This window comes from Callionymus lyra, chromosome 2 (genome assembly GCF_982586985.1).
Source record: "Callionymus lyra chromosome 2, fCalLyr1.hap1.1, whole genome shotgun sequence".
Lineage (NCBI taxonomy): Eukaryota > Metazoa > Chordata > Actinopteri > Syngnathiformes > Callionymidae > Callionymus > Callionymus lyra.
In genome coordinates, this window is record NC_141819.1 from 31,407,980 (window position 1) to 31,427,996 (window position 20,017).

The window sequence follows — 20,017 nt, forward strand, 5'->3', positions numbered from 1 at the left end:
GATTCAACAGAAAACTTATGAATTCCTAAAACCTTTCTTAATTTGAACAACCACAACACTTTCTCCTAAATTTCAGATTTCATACATTTAATGTCTTTTCGAAATAAAACAAATCAAGCTTCATGACAAGACAAACATAAAATCCTCCTTTATTTCTTGTCTTGACTGATTATTGTACATGAAATAAAACCCAGAGAGTAAAGTTCATGAGAAGCTGTGTGAATTAAAACAAAACATACAAGGGACAAGATAAGACATAATTTTCATCGTACAGTCATACATTTGTTCAATAATAGGAATACACTTGGCTTTCATTCTGGTAAAACACAAACACACTTATCATGTATATAAAATCTCGATTTGTTGGCTCTTTATGAAAGTTAAAGTGAATCAAATGTGGGTGAGATTCGGGACATGAACGTCTCCGAGGAACGTGTAACTTGACTATTTCCTCAAGAGAACTGAAGACGGAAAAATCAGGACTAATCTGTGAGAAGCTTTTCCAGGAAATCTTCGATTTCAGTGCTATTTCGGGTTTTTCGATTATTTGCACTCTTCTTCAAGAACTTGATGCTGTTGTTACGGAAGAATGATCGTGGTTTCATTTCAGCTGCTTTCATCTGGTATTCCACTGATCTTCTGTCATTTCCAAGATCATAGTGGAGAAATCTTGCATAATAATTGAAAAGCATTTGTGTGTGATTATCATCAAGATCTCTTGCTAGAAGTTCCTGGTACATTTCCTCTCCTACCTCCGGATCTCTACATCCTTGCATGGTCGCAAGATTAATTTCCTTTACCAGGCAAGTGTCAGGGTACAAAGCAATCACTTCCTTGTGAAGGCTTATGGCCCTGTTCATTATTTCTGCTGGTACAGCGTCGTTCTTATTGTACCAGATGATCTTCCAATAGTAGCAGAGTGCTGCACACCTTTTCAGGAAGCGTTCATCTGGATGTTCTTCCAGGGCTTCTTCTGCCAGCTCAACTGCCTCTTCAATGGAGAGGATTTTTTTGTAAACTCTTAAAATTGCTTTCAGACCACTGTAACTACTGACAGGGTTTCTTAGAACCAGCTCAGCCATCTCTCGAGCTTTGTCTCTAACATCTATACCTTCTTTTCGTCCATAATGAAAGTGTTTGATTGCAATGTACACGTTCTCTGGATTCTCTTGTCTGGCACGTTCTAATCTCTGCCAGACGTCATCTGTCAGGGGAAGCTCATGCTTCTGAGCTCTGACTAATGCTAAGACGAGGGAGGTCTTCCACTCCACCCGCTCTGGTTCTTTCTCAATGGCAGCCAGAAAAAGTTCTTCAACCTTCTTCAGATGGTCGTCGACCAATGTCATCAGTGTCCAGGCCTTCTCAGCAGTCACCTCTGCGTGCAGGTCATCCTGGCTCACATTTGGGTGTTGACTCCTCAGATCTTCAACCTTTGATAGGTATCGCTCACTTTCTGGCTGGTGTCCCATGAGATGGTGCAACCAAGCCAGGTTCCCGTAGTTCACCATCATTTAAGGACCCTCTTCAGTGTGTCTGCGGTTGAACTCCTCTGTGGCCAGGTTAAGAAACCTCAAGGCCTCTTCATCTGAGCCCAGACGGTGATGAAGGTAACCCAGGAGGTTGTAGATGTGAGGCAGCCAACAGTTCCCTTCATCTGTGCCGATGTCTTCCAGTGTAAGAGGCTATCAAGCCTGAACACTGATGAAAAGCATTTTACGTTGCTTTTGACCTAAATCACATAGTAAACATTAACCTGAACCCTAAAGTAGCATGCAGTTAAATAATTACAGTAGTGTTTTTAATGAACATCATGGTTTTAATCAGGTCATTGATACAATGAGTAGACCACTAGATGGCGACACAATTTCAACACTGAGCATATGTTATTTAACAATAGTTGGAAAACAAAGCTAACTATGTAGCACATGAAAACTAAACCAGCAACATTAATGAAAATGAGAACTAAAGTGAAAACAGAAAAATAATATTTGGAAAAAATAAAAAAAAGAAGAGAAAACTTGGCATTTGAAGAAGTCCATTTTGGTCCGAATTCTCTCTGGAGTCCCCTCTGAAAGATATAAATGAGAAAAAAAAAATATTACTTGAATCACAAAATACAATATGTCATGAGCTCAGAGTACATACAGAAATGCAATAAAAACATCCTGAAGCCTTAGTCAAAACCAAACAGATAAATATTTGAATTGATAATTAAAGCAATGTTAATATACATACTTAACTTTACTCAATTAGAAGTTATTTCAAACAATTATTTCTAAAAGATTCCCATGATCAATAGTGTTATAGTCCAGTGTGTCGCTGCCTCAGCTTGACTCTGTCGCTCAAAACCCTTTTGCGGATGAGCTTCATGACGGCTATGACGCTCCGACACTTCTCATCTCCTGAGGACTCGCTGTCTATGAAGAGACATGTGAGGTCCTAGGAGAAGGTCCTTAATGGTTTTTTAGACGACCGTAGGAAGTATGCCTCGCTACAATTTGGGTGAATATCACTTTGCTCATCGACTCTAAGGTGAATGTGTGTTAAGTTGGTCATGCCAGTGATGAAGGAGCTTCTATCCCTAGGATTAGTATAAACCATGCAAAGAAACAAAGAGTGCTCCTGTGTCCTGTTGGATTAAAAATTATTATACACTATACGTGTACGCCATACTTAAATTAATGCTAAAAGATAATCAAAATATAAAGTATAAATTACTCGCTTCATCTAAAAGCTTAAACGTTTGAATACACATTCACAATCAACATTTCACTCCAGACTGATACACTGTTTCAAGAAAAGCTTGGAACAGGATTAGAGTCATGACAGAGATTACTTTAACATCTGTCCGTCTGCCCGTTTCACACCTGGGGGCGTGAAACAAAGAACGAAGCAGGGACACATCTGTGAGGGGGGGGCTAGGAGACAGGGACTTCCACCGAAGTACATTTGAATGATTAACAAAGTAGGAAGAATTCTCCATAGGATATCGTGACACAGGGAGTTTGAAAGAACCAATAGGGCGATAGGGGGAGGACATCTCGGCCCGCAAATTTGCCTTAAATATAGCGATGTTATTATCGTTCGGGACTTCTTTCCCGGAGCTATTGACCTGTAGAGCTGCCGGCAAAGAGCGTGTCCGATCGATCGTAAAAGTTTGTATCTTTGTTTGACTTGAAGCAGTGAATAAACGACCCATTACACTCTGCATTGACCTCTTGTCTCCATAAAGCAAAGTATTAAGACCCGAAGGTGACGTCATGTTGGAGCGACGGAAACGGACTCCAGTTCCAACCGTTTTAACACTATACGTATACGCCATACTTGAATTAATGCTAAAAGATAATCAAAATATAAAGTATAAATGACTAGCTTCATCTAAGAGCTTAAACGTTTGAATACACATTCACAATCAACATTTCACTCCAGACTGATACAGTTTCAAGAAAAGCTTGGAACAGACGTAGAGTCATGACAGCGAATACTTTAACATCTGTCCGTCTGCCCGTTTCACACCTGGGGGCGTGAAACAAAGAGCGAAACAGGACACACCCAGGAAAGGGGGGCTGGAAGACAAAGGCATCCGCCCACGCAACAGGGAAGCAGGGAAGTTTCTCTCCAGGTGACCGAGACATGGACAAACTTGAAAGAACCATCTGCCCCGGAAGAGATGACCCCCTGGACAGGAAACTTTCCCTTAAATATAGCGATGCTCTACAGTACTGGACCGTCTTTCCCGGCGCTATTGACCTGTAGAGCTGCCGGCAAAGAGCGTGTCCGATCGATCGTAAAAGTTTGTATCTTTGTTTGACTTGAAGCGGCGAATAAACAACCCGGAGGTGACGTCGTGTTGGAGCGACGGAAACGGACTCAGTTTTAACCGTTTTAGTGTGTTTAGTTATTTTGTTTGTTTAGCATTTTACTTATTTTTTCACTGCTTCGCTAATGTTAGCAATGCTAGCAGCTATGTAAAGATAACTGTAGCGACGTGCATCAGCCCCCACTTTCATAATTTTCCTTGGTAATTTACAAAAAACACCAGGGAAGAAAGTTGCCAATAAAGTTCTGTAAAAGAACTGTATGTTTAAGAAGAATAATTACAATGAATTGCATGTAAAGCAACTCTACATTAGTTACAGCAAAACACTGGCAAATGTCTTATTTGTCAGTGTTTGTTTTTGTGGTTCAACTGGTGTTAGCTATGATAAAACATAGTAAAGAAACAATGGTTTTAGTGACAAATATTACTTTAATCTTTAAAAACAGAAGCAATAGTTATTTTCAGGAAATGTTATTTCAGCATATTAAACATACATCATATTCCTTCTTGGACTGGAAAACAAGTTGTTTGTGTCAAAAGTGTAACCATTACTCATCATGGAAATGTAACACAAACACACGCAAAGATGCAAATCATTTGAAAGTTTGTTGAAGAGTTTTATTCTTTGGATCAGCCCAGTCGTGCATCTGTAAATTAACAACTACCATAAAATCATTACTGCCACCATGTTGATGATACATGCTCATATAAGTTCAACCACTAGTTAACCACCACCAAGAGTAAATATATCCACCAAACACACAATAGTGATTTGACTGTAATGTGTAACTTGACTATTTCCTCAGGAGAACTGAAGACACAACAGTCAGGACTAATCTGTGAGACGCATTTGCAGGAAATCTTTGATTTCAGTGCTATTTTGGGTTCTTGGATTATTTGCAATCTTCTTCAAGGCCTCGATGCTGTTGTCACGGAAGAATGACTGTGCTTTAATTTCAGCTGCTTTCATGTTGTATTCTACTGATCTTCTGTATTCTTTACGAGTGAAGAAGAGAAATTTGGCATAATGGTTGAAAAGCATTTGTTTGTCTAGATCATCAAGATCTCTTGCTAGAAGTTCCTGGTACATTTCCTCTCCTACCTCCGGATCTCTACGTCCTTGTATGGTCGCAAGATTAATTTCCTTTACCAGGCAAGTGTCAGGGTACAAAGCAATCACTTCCTGGTGAAGGTTTATGGCCCTGTTCATTATTGCTGGGGATACATAGTTGCTCCTATTGCAGTAGGCGACCCTCCATAAGTAGCAGAGTGCTGCACACCTTTTCAGGAAGCGTTCATCTGGATGTTCTCTCAGGGCTTCTTCTGCCAGCTCAACTGCCGCATCAATGGAGAGGAATTGTTTGTAAAATCTTATCATTACTTTCAGACCACTGTAACTACTGACAGGGTTTCTTAGAACCAGCTCAGCCATCTCTCGAGCTTTGACTCTAATATCTATACCTTCTTTTCGTCCATGATGAAGGTGTTTGATTGCAATGTACACGTTCTCTGGATCCTCTTGTCTGGCACGTTCTAATCTCTGCCTGACGTCATCTGTCAGGGGAAGCTCATGCTTCTGAGCTCTGACTAATGCTAAGACGAGGGAGGTCTTCCACTCCACCCGCTCTGGTTCTTTCTCAATGGCAGCCAGAAAAAGTTCTTCAACCTTCTTCAGATGGTCGTTGACCAATGCCCTCAGTGTCCAGGCCTTCTCAGCAGTCACCTCTGCGTGCAGGTCATCCTGGCTCACATTTGGGTGTTGACTCCTCAGATCTTCAACCTTTGATAGGTATCGCTCACTTTCTGGCTGGTGTCCCATGAGATGGTGCAACCAAGCCAGGTTCCCGTAGTTCACCATCATCCAAGGACCCTCTTCAGTGTCGTGTCTGCGATTGAACTCCTCTGTGGCCAGGTTAAGAAACCTCAAGGCCTCTTCACCTGAGCCCAGACGGTGATGAAGGTAACCCAGGAGGTTGTAGATGTGAGGCAGCCAACAGTTCCCTTCATCTGTGCCGATGTCCTCCAGATAATCCCTGACAACCCATGGTTTGATCTCCTGGACGAGTTCCTCCCATGTGAAGTGACACTGCAGGGTCTTCAGTCTGGCCTCCATGTTTGTCTGACTCTCACTGTTGGAGACAAGTCCACACTTTAGTACCACAGTGTTGTGTGTCCGTGTGTATTTGCAATCATGAAACTGTGCAATCAACTTTAATTATTGTTTATTGCTTGTGTGTGTTTTTATATTTCTGTCAGCGCTAGTGTGGTCCTTCTTTAAAATTGAAAATTAATAACAATAAATTAAATGTGTGTGCTTTAAAAGAGTTAAGTGGAGGGCCAAAGGTCGTGTGTAAAAGCCAGTATGTGGTAGAAATAATGTTAAATGCCGTCATGTGTCACGTGACTATGTGTTGAGACATTGTCAAGTTGAGTTTTCTTACTTCTTTCTAAATCTTTTAGCTCCAAATCACTATACAGTTACCTTTAATATAACAAATTGCGTTATACCTCTGTGTTTGTGCCTCTGTGCTTGCGTGTATGTGTGTGGATGTGTGTTTGTGTGTGTGTGCGTGGGTGTGTAGGTGTGTGTGTGTATGTATGTGTGTGGGTGTGTGTGTGGGTGTGGGTGTGTGTGCACGTGTGTGTGTGTGTGTCGAGTAAATAAAAAGTAGACAAACAAAACTACTCTTACTTAATAATAATAATATAATAATAATACTATGAATCATAAAGATGATTATTTTTATATTTAAAAATCAATATATTTGAGTTATAAATGTAAATAAACTTACCTCATGATTGGTCAGTTTTCGTCTCCACTCTTAGTTTGTGTTTTCTTGTCAGTGCCTGGAGATCAAAAGCCACTTTATATAGAGCAGTGGTTCTTAACCTGGGTTCGATCGAACCCTAGGGGTTCGGTGAGTCGGTCTCAGGGTTTTGGCAGAGCCTCCGCCGCTGAGGTCCGGACACACCAGATATATCGTGGTAAATTCGTGATGACACGCCCAGCTGGGCCATCACTGGCCGCAGATGATAACGCTTCACTGTTTGGCTCATCAGTGCTGAATTGAGTGCGACTTTCGTGGTAGTACGTCGTATGATTTCTTTGTTCATATTTTAATCCATAGTCACTATGTCGGGCAAAAGAGGAAAGTGGTCGGACAAATATGTACAACAGGGATTCACATGTATCACGGAATGTGAATTTAATAATTGATTTAAATCGGGAAAAAAAAGGAAATGAAAACTAAATATTACTGAGGTGTTTATAAACTACACACAGAAAGAATGAGTTATAGAAAGAGGAATATTCTAACATTTTTGTTATTTGAAAAGCGAATTATTTCTGACCTCGAATGTTTGTATTTCATTGTACAGTTGTGTGTTATTAGTTAAACAGCTTCAGCCAAAGTAGTGATGGCGAGGTAGTTCTGTTTATTGACTTTATTTTTGAAAAAATAAACAAGTATTTTTCGAATCATGTAGCGAATGTTCATAAATGTACTTCATAACTTTAACGACAAGATTAAGTATTCAATTAAAAATAATCGTTTTAGAGGTAAGAAAAGAAAGGATACATCTAAGAAAGTGTAGTTAGTGTACAAGAGTATGACCCTAATGATGAAGAATGAAAGATGGAAAATAAAAATTGCATAGACATCCCTATCTTTGAAATTATATTATTACTAATAATACAATTTGTTGTGTTTAACGATGCTGAACCCAAGAGCAGACAGAGGCGATGTTCCAGAGAATACAAAAAGGGGTTTATTGAATAAAGGGGAAGCAGGTAGTGGAAGAGTAAGCCGGAGGGAGAGCGAGGTCGGCGAGCTGGAGTGAGTGATCCGAGTTACTGCAGGCAGAGGAACAGAAGTTAGATGAGGTCCAAAAAACAACAAGAGACTAGAGTACAAGAGCGAGGTAGCAAATACACTGAGCCAGTCACGTATAGTTACCACGGTTGATTGAAGTACGATCTGTACTGTCTCTGGGGGGGAGAGAGAGCTGACGGAGACTGGCTTAAGGCGAGAGACATGGAAGGTGGGGTGAACGCGCATGGCTGGAGGCAGCTTGAGTGTGACAGCTGAGGGGTTGACGATGGAAACAATGGGGAAGGTACCAACAAAACGAGGGGTTAGCTTCTTGGAGCCAGTCTTTAAGGGGAGATCCTTTGAGGACAGCCACACCTGTTGGCCCACCCGATAGGCAGGAGCGGGAGCCCGGTGGCGGTCGGCAATGCGCCAGTTCTGCTCGGCGGAGCGCAGCAGAGCGGAACGTGCGACCCTCCACATCTTGCGGCAACGGCGGAGATGGTGTTGAACTGAGGGGACGGAGATATCCTCCTCCTCGGCGGGAAACAAGGGTGGCTGGTACCCCAGGGAGCACTCGAATGGGGACATGCCGGTGGCAGCGCAGGACATGGAATTGTGGGCATACTCAATCCAAGAGAGATGGTCGCTCCATGCAGAGGGGTTGCGCGCAGCCACACAACGAAGTGCGGTCCCTAGGTCCTGGTTAGCTCTCTCAGCCTGCCCATTCGTCTGTGGTTGGAATCCTGAAGACAGGCTGACAGAGGCTCCAAGTGCTCGGCAGAAAGCCTTCCAAACTTGGGAGATGAATTGGGGACCACGGTCGGAGACGAGGTCAGTGGGAATCCCGTGGAGGCGGACGACATGCTGCACAAGCAGCCGGGCAGTCTCTGTGGCAGTGGGGAGCTTGGGGAGGGCAATGAAGTGAACTGCCTTCGAAAATCTGTCAACCACCGTGATTATCACAGTGTGGCCCCTAGAGGGAGGAAGACCGGTCACAAAGTCCAGGCCGATGTGAGATCAGGGCCGACCAGGAACGGGAAGTAGCAGACCAGCAGGAGCTTGATGGGAGGACTTGGCCCGAGCACAAACCGTGCAGGCGAGCACGAATGCCCAAGTGTCAGCGTCCATCGCTGGCCACCAAAAGTACCTCTTCAGGAGGGACAGGGTGCGGACCACGCCAGGGTGACAGGCAAAGCGCGATGTGTGGACCCACACCAGAACTTGGGAGCGAACCGCACTGGGACGAAGAGACGGTTGGGAGGACCATTACCCGGATCCGGTTCGGTGACTTGGGCCTCCCGGATGAGAGACTCGATCCCCCAGGTGACGGCAGTGATCCTGAGGCAAGAAGGGGATAGGATAGTGTCAGGGGAAGCCGGTGCGTCCTCAGGGTTGAACTGACGAGAGAGGGCGTCAGGCTTGACGTTACGGGAACCCGGACGGTAAGTGAGGGTGAAATTAAAACGCCCAAAAAACAGGGACCATCGGGCTTGGCGGGAATTAAGGCGCTTCGTTGCCTGGATGTAGGGCAAGTTCTTGTGGTCGGTCCAAACCATGAACGGTTGTTCAGTCCCCTCAAGCCAGTGGCGCCATTCCTCCAACGCCAATTTCACAGCCAACAACTCTCTGTTACCCACATCATAGTTGCGCTCAGCAGGTGCCAGCCGCCGAGAGAAAAACGCGCAGGGGTGAATCTTCTCGTCAGAGGCAGAGCGCTGGGCCAGGACCGCCCCCAGCCCCGTGTCAGACGCATCGACCTGCACGATGAATTGCCTGGAGGGATCAGGTTGGATGAGAATGGGGGCAGACGAGAAAAGTCTTTTTAGATCCGAGAAGGCAGTCTCCGCCTCGGGAGACCAGGCAAATGGGAGGGCAGGAGAGGTGAGACGAGTGAGAGGGGCTGCAACCCTGCTGTAGTTCCGGATGAACCTCCGGTAGAAGTTCGCAAACCCCAGAAACTGCTGCAGTTTCTTGCGGGAATTGGGGATGGGCCAGTCTGTCACCTCACTGACCTTCTCGGGGCAGGTCCTCACTTGTCCGCTCGCTATGATGAACCCAAGGAAGGATACAGAGGTGACACTGAACTCGCACTCGGTTGAGAAAGTCCCGGAAGAAGTCATTTACGAGGTTCTGGAACACAGCAGGGGCATTAGAGAGACCGAAAGGCATGACCAGGTATTCAAAACGGCCGAGGGGGGTGTTAAAAGCAGTCTTCCACTCATCCCCTTCACGGATGCGCACCAGGTGGTAGGCATTGCGTAGGTCCAATTTCGAGAAGACCGAAGCGCCCTGCAGTGGCTCGAATGCGGAACTGATGAGGGGCAGGGCATACTTGTTCTTGATCGTAATGTTGTTGAGTCCCCTGAAGTCGATACAAGGACGAAGAGACTTGTCCTTTTTGGAGACGAAAAAGAAGCCAGCACCATCAGGGGAGGAGGAGGGTCTTATGAGGCCAGCCGAAAGAGAATCTTTGATATACTTCTCCATGGCCTCCCTCTCAGGCCGGGACAAGTTATACAGGCGACAACTGGGCAAGGGGGCGCCGGGGAGGAGATCAATGGGACAGTCATAGGGGCGATGAGGGGGCAGGGTGAGCGCACGACACTTGCTAAACACCTCCCCTAGGTCATGATAGGCTGGGGGAACCAAGGAGAGGTCGGGGGGTACTTGGGGCGAGGGAACACCTCCCTCTGCTGGAGGCAGTGCAGATTGAAGGCATGTGGAATGACAGAAGGTGCTCCAACTCACCACCTTGCCAGACGACCAGTCAAAATGGGGGTTGTGCCGCTTGAGCCAGGGGTAACCCAGGACCAGAGGGGTACGAGGAGACTGGATGACGTGAAACTGAAGTTTCTCATGGTGATTACCAGACACAATTAATTCAAGGGGCTTGGTACGATGAGTAATAAGGGCCAGGTGGCGGCCATCTAAGGCGTTAGCGTTTAGGGGCGAGGTTAATTGTTCAAAAGTAATGCCAACCTGAGAAGCGAACTTGGCATCAATGAAGTTTTCGTCCGCTCCCGAGTCCACCAGGGCGGGTACCGGCAAGGGACGTCCGAGAAACAGAAGAGTGGCATCCAGGAGAGAGTGTGAACCGAGAGGAACGGGGACGGAAGGAGGGTGGCTCAGCAGGGCCCCCAGTCTCACTGCTGGGCCTTGTCTTTTGGCAGTGACGAACAGGTGGAGATGAGATGTCCGGGTTGTGCACAGTACAAACACACCCTGGTCTTTAAACGACTGGACCGCTCAGCTTCGGTGAGACGAGTGCGCCCCAGCTGCATGGGTTCCTCTTCGGGCACAGCACATCTCACGGGGGCAGAGGGGGTAGCTCTCGGGAAGTGTGGGGAATAGGAAGTAGAGAGTGCTGGGGGAACGGAACTCCCTGTCTTCTCCCTACGCCGCTCGCGTAGGCGGTTATCCAGCCGGATGGAAACGGAGATAATTTCGTCCAGAGTCCGGTTGGACTCACTGAGACCGGAAAGAAAAAGCCCACGTAGTGACTTATCTTTCCAGCCCGATTTTGCTGCGTAGGTCCTGAACTCTACGGAGAACTCAGCTACACTGCAGGAGCCCTGGCGTAAGGAAATAAGGCGTTTGGCGCCGTCCCCTCCCTCCACGGGGTGATCAAAAACCTTCATTTCCGCAACAAAAAGATCAAAATTATCCCTGACTGGAGAATCACTGTCCCATACTGCTGAGGCCCACGCTAAGGCATTACCCTTAAGTGACCGCATAATGTAAGCTATCTTAGCCTTCTCAATGGGGTAGGTGAGGGGTTGTTGACTGAAAACTAGGGAACACTGGATCAAAAAGGCCCTGCACGTACCCATGTCCCCAGCGTAGCGTTCCGGCGCAGGAATGAGAGGCTCTCGGCCTCGTGGCAGGTGTGTTGGGGAAGTGGGGGCAGGCGGAGGAGTCGTAGGCAGTGGGGGTTCCGGTGTGTCGGGAACCAACCGTCCAGTTGTGCAGCCATCAGAGTGACTCGGGTGGCGATGTTTTTGAAGGCCTTCATAGGGTCCCGGAGGGCTTGGCTGTGCTCGGCAATCTGAGTGCCTTGAGCGGCGAGAGCTCCGTGGACTTTGGCCATGTCTGCTGGGTCCATCTTGGCCAGATCGTTCTGTTATGTTTAACGATGCTGAACCCAAGAGCAGACAGAGACGATGTTCCAGAGAATACAAAAAGGGGTTTATTGAATAAAGGGGAAGCAGGTAGTGGAAGAGTAAGCCGGAGGGAGAGCGAGGTCGGCGAGCTGGAGTGAATGATCCGGGTTACTGCAGGCAGAGGAACAAAAGTTAGATGAGGTCCAAAAAACAACAAGAGACTAGAGTACGAGAGCGAGGTAGCAAATACACTGAGCCAGTCACGTATAGTTACCACGGTTGAGTGAAGTACGATCTGGCGCCGACCACGGGGAATCCAAGGGTTGATGAAGGGGGTTGATTGGGGATCAGGAACAGGTGAGCGTGATTGATGATGAGGACCAGGTGTGAGGTGAGACGACAGGAGGAGTGGCAGACCAGGGGGAGGAGAACACAGCAGACTGCTGTGACCACAACACAATTACAATGATACGGAATCATAACTATTGAAAACATTAGGACATCATGATAAATAAATAAATATAAAACTGCCAAATAAACTAATAATTATTTCAAATATTTATTAGTATATTTTGCAGTTTTTAATTGACTTATTTGGCTGTTTCATGCATCTAAGGTGCTAAAGTTAACCTCATCTTTGTTTTGCTATTGTAAGATGTTTGAGTGTTGTCGTGTGATATCTTTTGTTTTATATCTTTTTAATAAGACTTTTTAAATTCTTAGAAAATATTTAGACAGAAATTTCCGTCCAACAAACAAAACCGAAAACTAAAAAAGCCGCCACACCCCCCATTACAAAAAAGTAAATAAATAAATAAATAAAAGCAACTGCACTTCGCATTCAATACTATAACTCGACCCATTTATACATTTTGTTTACCTACTTTGGTACCTCCAACACAAGGTCCCAAATTCTTTTAAAACACTTTTCTTTGTCCTTTAACGTTTCTTTTCATATGGAACCAATACTAGGTCCAGTAGTTCTCTCTCTTCCACATCAGTGAGATAAATGTATGGGCTTGTAAAAGGCAGATACTAATAAACAATATTTCACTCTTCCTGTAGTTGTGTTTTTCCGGAAACATACCAAGAATACATGGTAAATAGCACATTTAATTCCAATATTTAACATATCATTTATATGGTCATAATGTAAGTCATATGATCACGTATTACCACCATGGGTACATAAATTAAAGGTATGCTAGTTAATCATTTAGTATTTTTAACACATATTTATTGTTATAGAAAACAGTTTTATACAAAAAAATAAACTATATACAGTACTGTATATAGTTTATTTTTTTTAATAAGACTTTTTAAATTCTTAAAAATTAAGAATAAAGAATAAAGAATATTTGTATTTGGCTTCCGGTGAGCCTTTGATCGGCTGCTTGAAACGTAAGCTCCTGCAATAATTGCCAAAAACAGTCGTTTTAACGACTACTTGTCCGGATTGTATGCTCATATCACTTAAGATATGTCTCAAGCATCTCGGATCTATGATCGTGATGCTCTTCTCAACATCAGAGAGTCGATGGAGGACTTCACTCGCGACAGTTACCAACGTCCGGTGAACGTGTTTCCGGCTCCGCTTCTCATCGACTCGGACTCTGTGGAATATCGTTTGATCTCTCGAGTACCGGGCGATTTCCACAAGGGATCGAGTCGGGCTGGAGTACAGGTCAGGATGAGACGTGCAGTTACGATGTCTCGGAACAACTCTGACGTCATCGAACGTCATCGATGTTTGATCGACATTCCTCTCACTGTGTGTGACGACACATCAGCGCTGCCGTCCGCCAGACCTCAACGAAAGGTGGTAAGATTTTTTCATTTCCTCTCTTTAATTCGACTTTTACAACCGAGTTGAACTTCAGTGACAGCTGGTACCCACGTGACCGCTGTTCGCTTCAAAAGATCCCGCTCTGCGCGCATGTCAGTGACGCGGCGTCGTCAGTGACGTCATCGGTGCTGAATGTGGGACTTCTTAATGTTCGCTCCATTACTAATAAATCCTTTATTCTTAATGATCTTTTCACAAGAGTTAATTTGGATTTATTATGTCTTTCTGAGACTTGGCAGAGAGAGGAAGAGTTTATTCATCTGAACGAACTCTGTCCAGTAGGGAGCGCTGTCCTGGGGAAGCCTTGCCTCTCTGGTCGTGGAGGAGGTCTTGCTACTGTTTTTAGGGAGAGTTGTTCTTGCAAAGTGATTCAGACACAGGAATTCACTTCTTTTGAGTCTCAGATGATCTTGGTTGGTTCTACAAGACCTTTCTATTGTGTGTCAATCTACCGTCCGCCTGGTCCTGCGGCGGTGTTCTTGAAAGACTTTAGTGACTTCTTATCTTCCATTATTCAGATGGAATCTGTTCTTATTCTTGGAGACTTTAATCTTCATGTTGATGACGTCACATCTTGTTCTGCTAAAGAACTTTTAACTTTAACTTAAGCCTTTAATTTTGAGCAACATGTTTCTGAACCCACTCATCAAAAAGGCCACATTTTAGACTTAGTTTTTACTCTTGGCCTGAACATTTCTAATGTATCTGTACATGATGTCCACCTGAGTGATCATTCTCTTGTCTTGTTCAACCTGGACTTCATCCCTGAACCTAAGCCTTTGAAAGTTAGGTCTCAGAGGCGTGTCATCTCAGCCGATACTGCAGACAGTTTTTCTGCTATGTTTGACCGTCTTTCCTTTGATGACTGTCCAGATGTGGACAGTTTGATTCACTGTTACACTGATCATTGTGTTGAAATACTGGATCAAGTGGCACCTGTTAAATCGAACTTGAAAATTCAGAAAAAACGGTGCCCTTGGACAAATGAAGATCTCCTGAGTCTGAAGAGACTTTGTCGAAAGACTGAGCGTCTCTGGAAGTCTACTAAACTTGAGGTGCACAGACTTCACCTCAGGGATCTGTTGACTTCTTACAATGAGATGGTAGAAACTGCTAGATCTGATTACATCAGAAAACTGGTAGCAGCAAATAGGAAAAACCCCAAAGTTTTGTTTGACACGATTAATTCTCTCGTGTCTCCTGCTCCTCAAATCACGCCGGTCTTCTGTGAAGCTGACAGCAATGCATTGTTGAGATTTTTCATTGACAAAATTAAATTGATCAAAGAGAAAATCTCTCCCCCTTTGTTGGGAACCCCTACTGTCTCTGAGCCCATCTCCTCCTCTTGGTCATCCTTCACTGCTGTATCTTTGGGTGATATTTCAGCACTAGTGAACAAGATGAAACCCTCCTCTTGCTCAGATGACGTCCTTCCTTGTAGGCTTTTTATCAAAGTATTTGATGTAATTGGCCCCTGGGTTACCAATATGGTGAACCTCTCCCTTTCCACAGGGGTTTTTCCCAATGCATTTAAACATGCCATTGTGGAGCCTCTGCTCAAAAAACCAGGCTTAGACCCAACTGACCTCAGTAATTTCAGGCCTATTTCTAAGCTCCCTTTCTTGTCCAAGATCTTGGAGAAGGTGGTGTCCGTGCAGCTGTCTTTGTTCCTGGATCAGAGCGACATCCATGAGAAGTTTCAGTCTGGCTTCCGTAAACATCACTCTACGGAGACAGCTTTATTGAAAGTGTCCAGTGACATCATGATGTCGGCTGACTCTGGTAAATTCACTGTTCTGGTTCTCTTGGATCTGTCGTCAGCCTTTGACACAGTTGATCACCAGATCCTGCTGAGAAGACTAAGGGATGAAGTGGGACTGTCTGGGTCTGTGTTAGAATGGTTCTCATCTTACCTTTCTGGGCGCAGTTTTAGTGTATCTGCCAATCAAATGAGGTCTGAATCGGCAGATCTGTTGTGTGGAGTCCCTCAAGGTTCTGTTCTGGGTCCTTTATTGTTTTTGCTGTACTTGATTCCCCTTGGTAAAATCATTCAGAGATTTCCAGATGTTTCTTATCACATTTTTATGCTGATGACATCCAGCTCTACTGCTCTTTTGATCCAACTGAGCCCCAAAGGCTGAACAGCTTAGTCAATTGTTTGCTAGAAATCAAACAATGGCTGAGTGAAAACACTTTACAGCTTAATGTGGACAAAACTGAAACTCTCGTGATTGCTCCTGATGATAAGATTCCAGGGTTGAGTCAGTACTTGGGTGACTTAGGTCAGTCTGTCAAACTGAGCCTGAGAAACCTGGGTGTTGTATTTGATAAAGACATGTCTCTTGTTCAACACTGCAGAAAACTGACCAGAAACTGTTTCCTTCAACTGAGAAAAATCTCTAAACTTAGGAAAATGTTGTCACAACATGATCTGGAGCTTGTAATCCATGCGTTTGTTTCTTCTCGTCTGGACTATTGTAACAGTTTGTTTTCATGTCTTAACAAGAAGGAGCTGTCTCGTCTGCAGTTGATTCAGAACTCTGCAGCGAGAATTCTGACCCGCTCAAGTAGGAGAACTCACATTTCTCCGATCCTTAAAACTCTTCACTGGCTTCCAGTTTCTTTCAGGATCAACTTTAAAATTCTGGTTCTTACTTTCAGAGCTATTCATGGTCAGGCTCCTCCTTACATCACTGATCTGATCCAGCCTTACACCCCAGCTCGGTCTCTGAGGTCTGTGGATCAGAATCTACTTATGGTTCCACGCACACGGCTCAGGACCAGAGGAGAGAAATCTTTTCAGGCTGTTGCTCCTAAGCTTTGGAACAATCTTCCTCTCTCTTTGCGCTTGATGGAGTCTACTGACTCCTTTAAGAAACATCTTAAGACGTTTCTATTTGTTCAGGCTTTTCCTTGAATTTCTCAAACTCCTGTGTTGTTCTCGGTGTTGTCTTGATCTTTGAAGTATGTACTGTTTTGAGTATTGTTTTGATTGTTAAAGCGCTTTGTGACCCTGGTCTCGAAAAGCGCTATATAAATAAATATTACTTACTTACTTACTTACTGTGCTAAAGGTTTTGGGCAGAAGGCAGGAACATACTATGAGGGGCCGTTTGAGACAAAATTCAGTTTTTCTCTCACACGTACTATCAAGACCTCTCACACATACTATCAAGACCTCTCACACTTACTACCAAGACCTCTCACACTTACTATCAAGACCTCTCACACTTACTATCAAGACCTCTCACACGTACTATCAAGATCTCTCGCACTTACTATTAAACCCTCTCACACCTTCTACCAAACTTGCTCACATCTACTTTCAAACTCTTTATTAGCACTTAATAGTACGTGTGTGAGTACTTGATTGTACGTGTATGAGTATTTGATAGTGAGTGTAAGAGATCTTGTCCATAAGTGCATGAGGTCTTGATAGTAAGTGTGAGAGAACTTGGTAGTAAGTGTGAGAGAACTTGATTACACAGGAAGCCATCTTGATTACACCGGATGCCGCCTCTTTTTTAAGCAACTTCAAAATAAAGTTGTTCAATCAATACTTAATCTCCGGCAGTTTAATACAAATGTTTGGATTGTTATCATGTTATTTTTGCATTGATCACTTTATTTAATGATATCGCAGCATTAATAACACAATTATTAAACGTTTATGCTGATGTACATCATTTCCACCTGAAGTCCGTCTAAACGCCTGACTTTTTATAGACCAGTGGAGTCTGAAGAGTGAATTCAACGCTTAGAAGATGAGCATGTAAGTTGTTTTATTATTATCAGCTCTCGTTGTGCACATCAACATTATATTGTCTCTTTTTAATATACTATTGCAGCAATATTATTGCTTTCGCTAGGAACCTTTTTGCATGGTCCGGTAGGACCGTAACTTGTGTGACACCAATGAAAACGGTTTAACATTTTAAAGTTTGTTCCTCCAGTTAATTTTACACGGTTGGATCTGAATTCGTTCGTGAAGAAGTAAGTGTCATAAAGTACTAGTGTGTGCTTTTAGAATGTTATCGAGGTTTTAATATTTAGACGAGTGTTTGTTTACGTTCGCTCCAGTGCATTAATTCGAAGATATTTCCAAATGTATCTTTATTTCAACATCCATGTCTGTCTCTGACGTGTTTCTGATGTTTAACGTCGTCTCTCGTCCCTCGCAGTCTCATCATTTATCATCAGTCTAAAATAGTATAAATAATTGTAAGTCCTAGTTTGCAAATACAGTATTAAAACGTGACTTCAACACGGAAAACTAAATTCTCTTCCTTTTTTCTTTTTTTCCAGATTGATGTCATTCGAAAAGAAAGAAACCAAATCATTCATTAACTAAAGGTTGACAAATGTAGAAAGTTTAGATCAGTCCTATTTCTCCTCAGGTGTGACACATGGTAATGTTGTTGTAAATATTAATACTTCAGTTACTCATCACAGTAGATGATAGTAGGATCTGTATGAGACACAAAGTGTGAGAGATCTTGATAGTACGTGTGAGAGGTCTTGATAGTACGTGTGAGAGGTCTTGATAGTACGTGTGAGAGAACTTGGTAGTAAGTGTGAGAGGTCTTGATAGTACGTGTGAGAGGTCTTGATAGTATGTGTGACAGAACATGGTAGTAAGTGTGAGAGATCTTGATAGTACGTGTGAGAGGTCTTGATGGTACGTGTGAGAGGTCTTCATAGTGCGTGTGAGATAACTTGGTAGTAAGTGTGAGAGATCTTGATAGTACGTGTGAGAGGTCTTGATAGTACATGTGAGAGGTCTTGATAGTACGTGTGAGATAACTTGGTAGTAAGTGTGAGAGATCTTGATAGTACGTGTGAGAGAACTTGGTAGTACGTGTGAGAGGTCTTGATAGTACTTGTGAGATAACTTGGTAATAAGTGTGAGAGATCTTGGTAGTAAGTTTGAGCGATCTTGGTAGTAAGTTTGAGCGATCTTGGTAGTAAGTTTGAGCGATCTTGGTAGTAAGTTTGAGCGATCTTGGTAGTAAGTTTGAGCGATCTTGGTAGTAAGTGTGAGAGATCTTGGCAGTGAGTGTGAGAGAACTTGATTACACAGGAAGCCATCTTGATTACACAGGAAGCCGCCCCATTTTTCAAAGGAAATTCAAAATAAAATTGTTTAATCATTACTGAATTTCAGAGCTGCAAGCAGTATAATACAAACGAGGTCTTGATAGTATGTGTGAGAGGTCTTGATAGTAAGTGTGAGAGGTCTTGATAGTAAGTGTGAGAGGTCTTGATAGTATGTGTGAGAGGTCTTGATAGTAAGTGTGAGAGGTCTTGATAGTAAGTGGGAGAGGTCTTGATAGTACATGTGAGAGGTCTTGGTAGTAAGTGTGAGGGGTCTTGATAGTACGTCTGAGAGGTCTTGATAGTACGTGTGAGAGAAAAACTGAATTCTGTCTCAAACGGCCCCTCATAACAAACTGCAAATTTTGCACCTGCTGCCCTTTTTCTTCACCCCAGTTCCTATGCTTTCATGCATAGTTGAGTCGCTTGGCCTTTTTTCCATGTCTGAGGAATGGCTTCTTGGCTCCAACTCTTCCATGACGACCACTCCTGGCCAGACTTCTCTGGACAGTAGATGGTATTCCTTTTGACCCACTGGTTTCTGCCAGTTCTGAGGTGATGGCACAGCTGGACACCTATTTCAAAGGGAATAAGCTTGATTTGTCTTTCATCTGCTGCACTAAGTTTTCTTGGCCGACCACTGCGTCTACGATCCTCAACATTGCCTGTTTATTTGTTCTTCTTCAAAAGAGCTTGAACATCTTGAAACCTCAGTCTGCTTTGAAATCTTTGTCTGGGAGAAACCTTGCTGATGCTGTAGAACTAGTTGTTGCTGTGCTCAGTCTTGCTATGACCTGTGACATCAAACTGTCTTCCACAACCTCACCCAGTTTTAAGCTCCTACACAGCTGTAACTTTTTCACTAAAAGACTGTATTTCAAACTACTTGTGAAATTGATGATCATTAGCACCTGTTTGGTATAATTGGTTGATCATACACTATAATCTTAAAAAACCCATGACTTTGTGCAAATGTACCTTTAAGAATTGATGCTGGTTTGAGCCACAATTTGTAAATTGATTAAAAAAAACAAAGAAAAAAAACAATTATTATTTATAATTTTGAAAGCATTCTTAGTTTACAGCCTTTTTTCACACCTGGCTAAAACTTTTGCACAGTACTGCATAGATACCTTTTCACTTCATTGGCTGTATATTATTATTCTTATACATATAATGATTTTAATGTCAGCCTAAATATAAGTGCTGTAAATAGCATCCAAAATTGTAATAATACTCATCATTTTATGTCACAGAATCTAATAGATTAAAGTACCCTTAAGTGGGAGATGAAGCAAACACAAACACCAAAATATGCAATTTATTTGAAAGTTTGTGGAAGAAT

General features: G+C 43.5%; 2 protein-coding genes across 2 annotated transcripts; both read right to left on the minus strand.

Moving 5' to 3' along the window:
- Window positions 1–452: 452 nt before the first annotated feature.
- Window positions 453–1,508, minus strand: LOC148086537 (protein IFIT1 homolog B-like). The gene is made up of 2 exons (XM_087782995.1): window positions 753–1,508; window positions 453–461 (listed from the first exon to the last, which is right to left on the minus strand). The coding sequence occupies exons 1-2, from the start codon at window positions 1,506–1,508 to the stop codon at window positions 453–455; spliced, it is 765 nt and encodes a 254-aa protein (XP_087639121.1).
- Window positions 1,509–4,319: 2,811 nt separating this feature from the next.
- LOC148086538 (antiviral innate immune response effector IFIT1-like) lies at window positions 4,320–6,755 on the minus strand. Its single transcript, XM_087784694.1, has 2 exons — window positions 6,613–6,755; window positions 4,320–5,949 (listed from the first exon to the last, which is right to left on the minus strand). The coding sequence occupies exons 1-2, from the start codon at window positions 6,615–6,617 to the stop codon at window positions 4,653–4,655; spliced, it is 1,302 nt and encodes a 433-aa protein (XP_087640820.1). The 5' UTR covers window positions 6,618–6,755; the 3' UTR covers window positions 4,320–4,652.
- Window positions 6,756–20,017: the final 13,262 nt, after the last annotated feature.

Excerpts from the sequence above, each read along its gene's own strand:
- LOC148086537 (XM_087782995.1), bottom strand. The coding sequence starts at position 1,508 with ATGGTGAACTACGGGAACCTGGCTTGGTTGCACCATCTCATGGGACAC.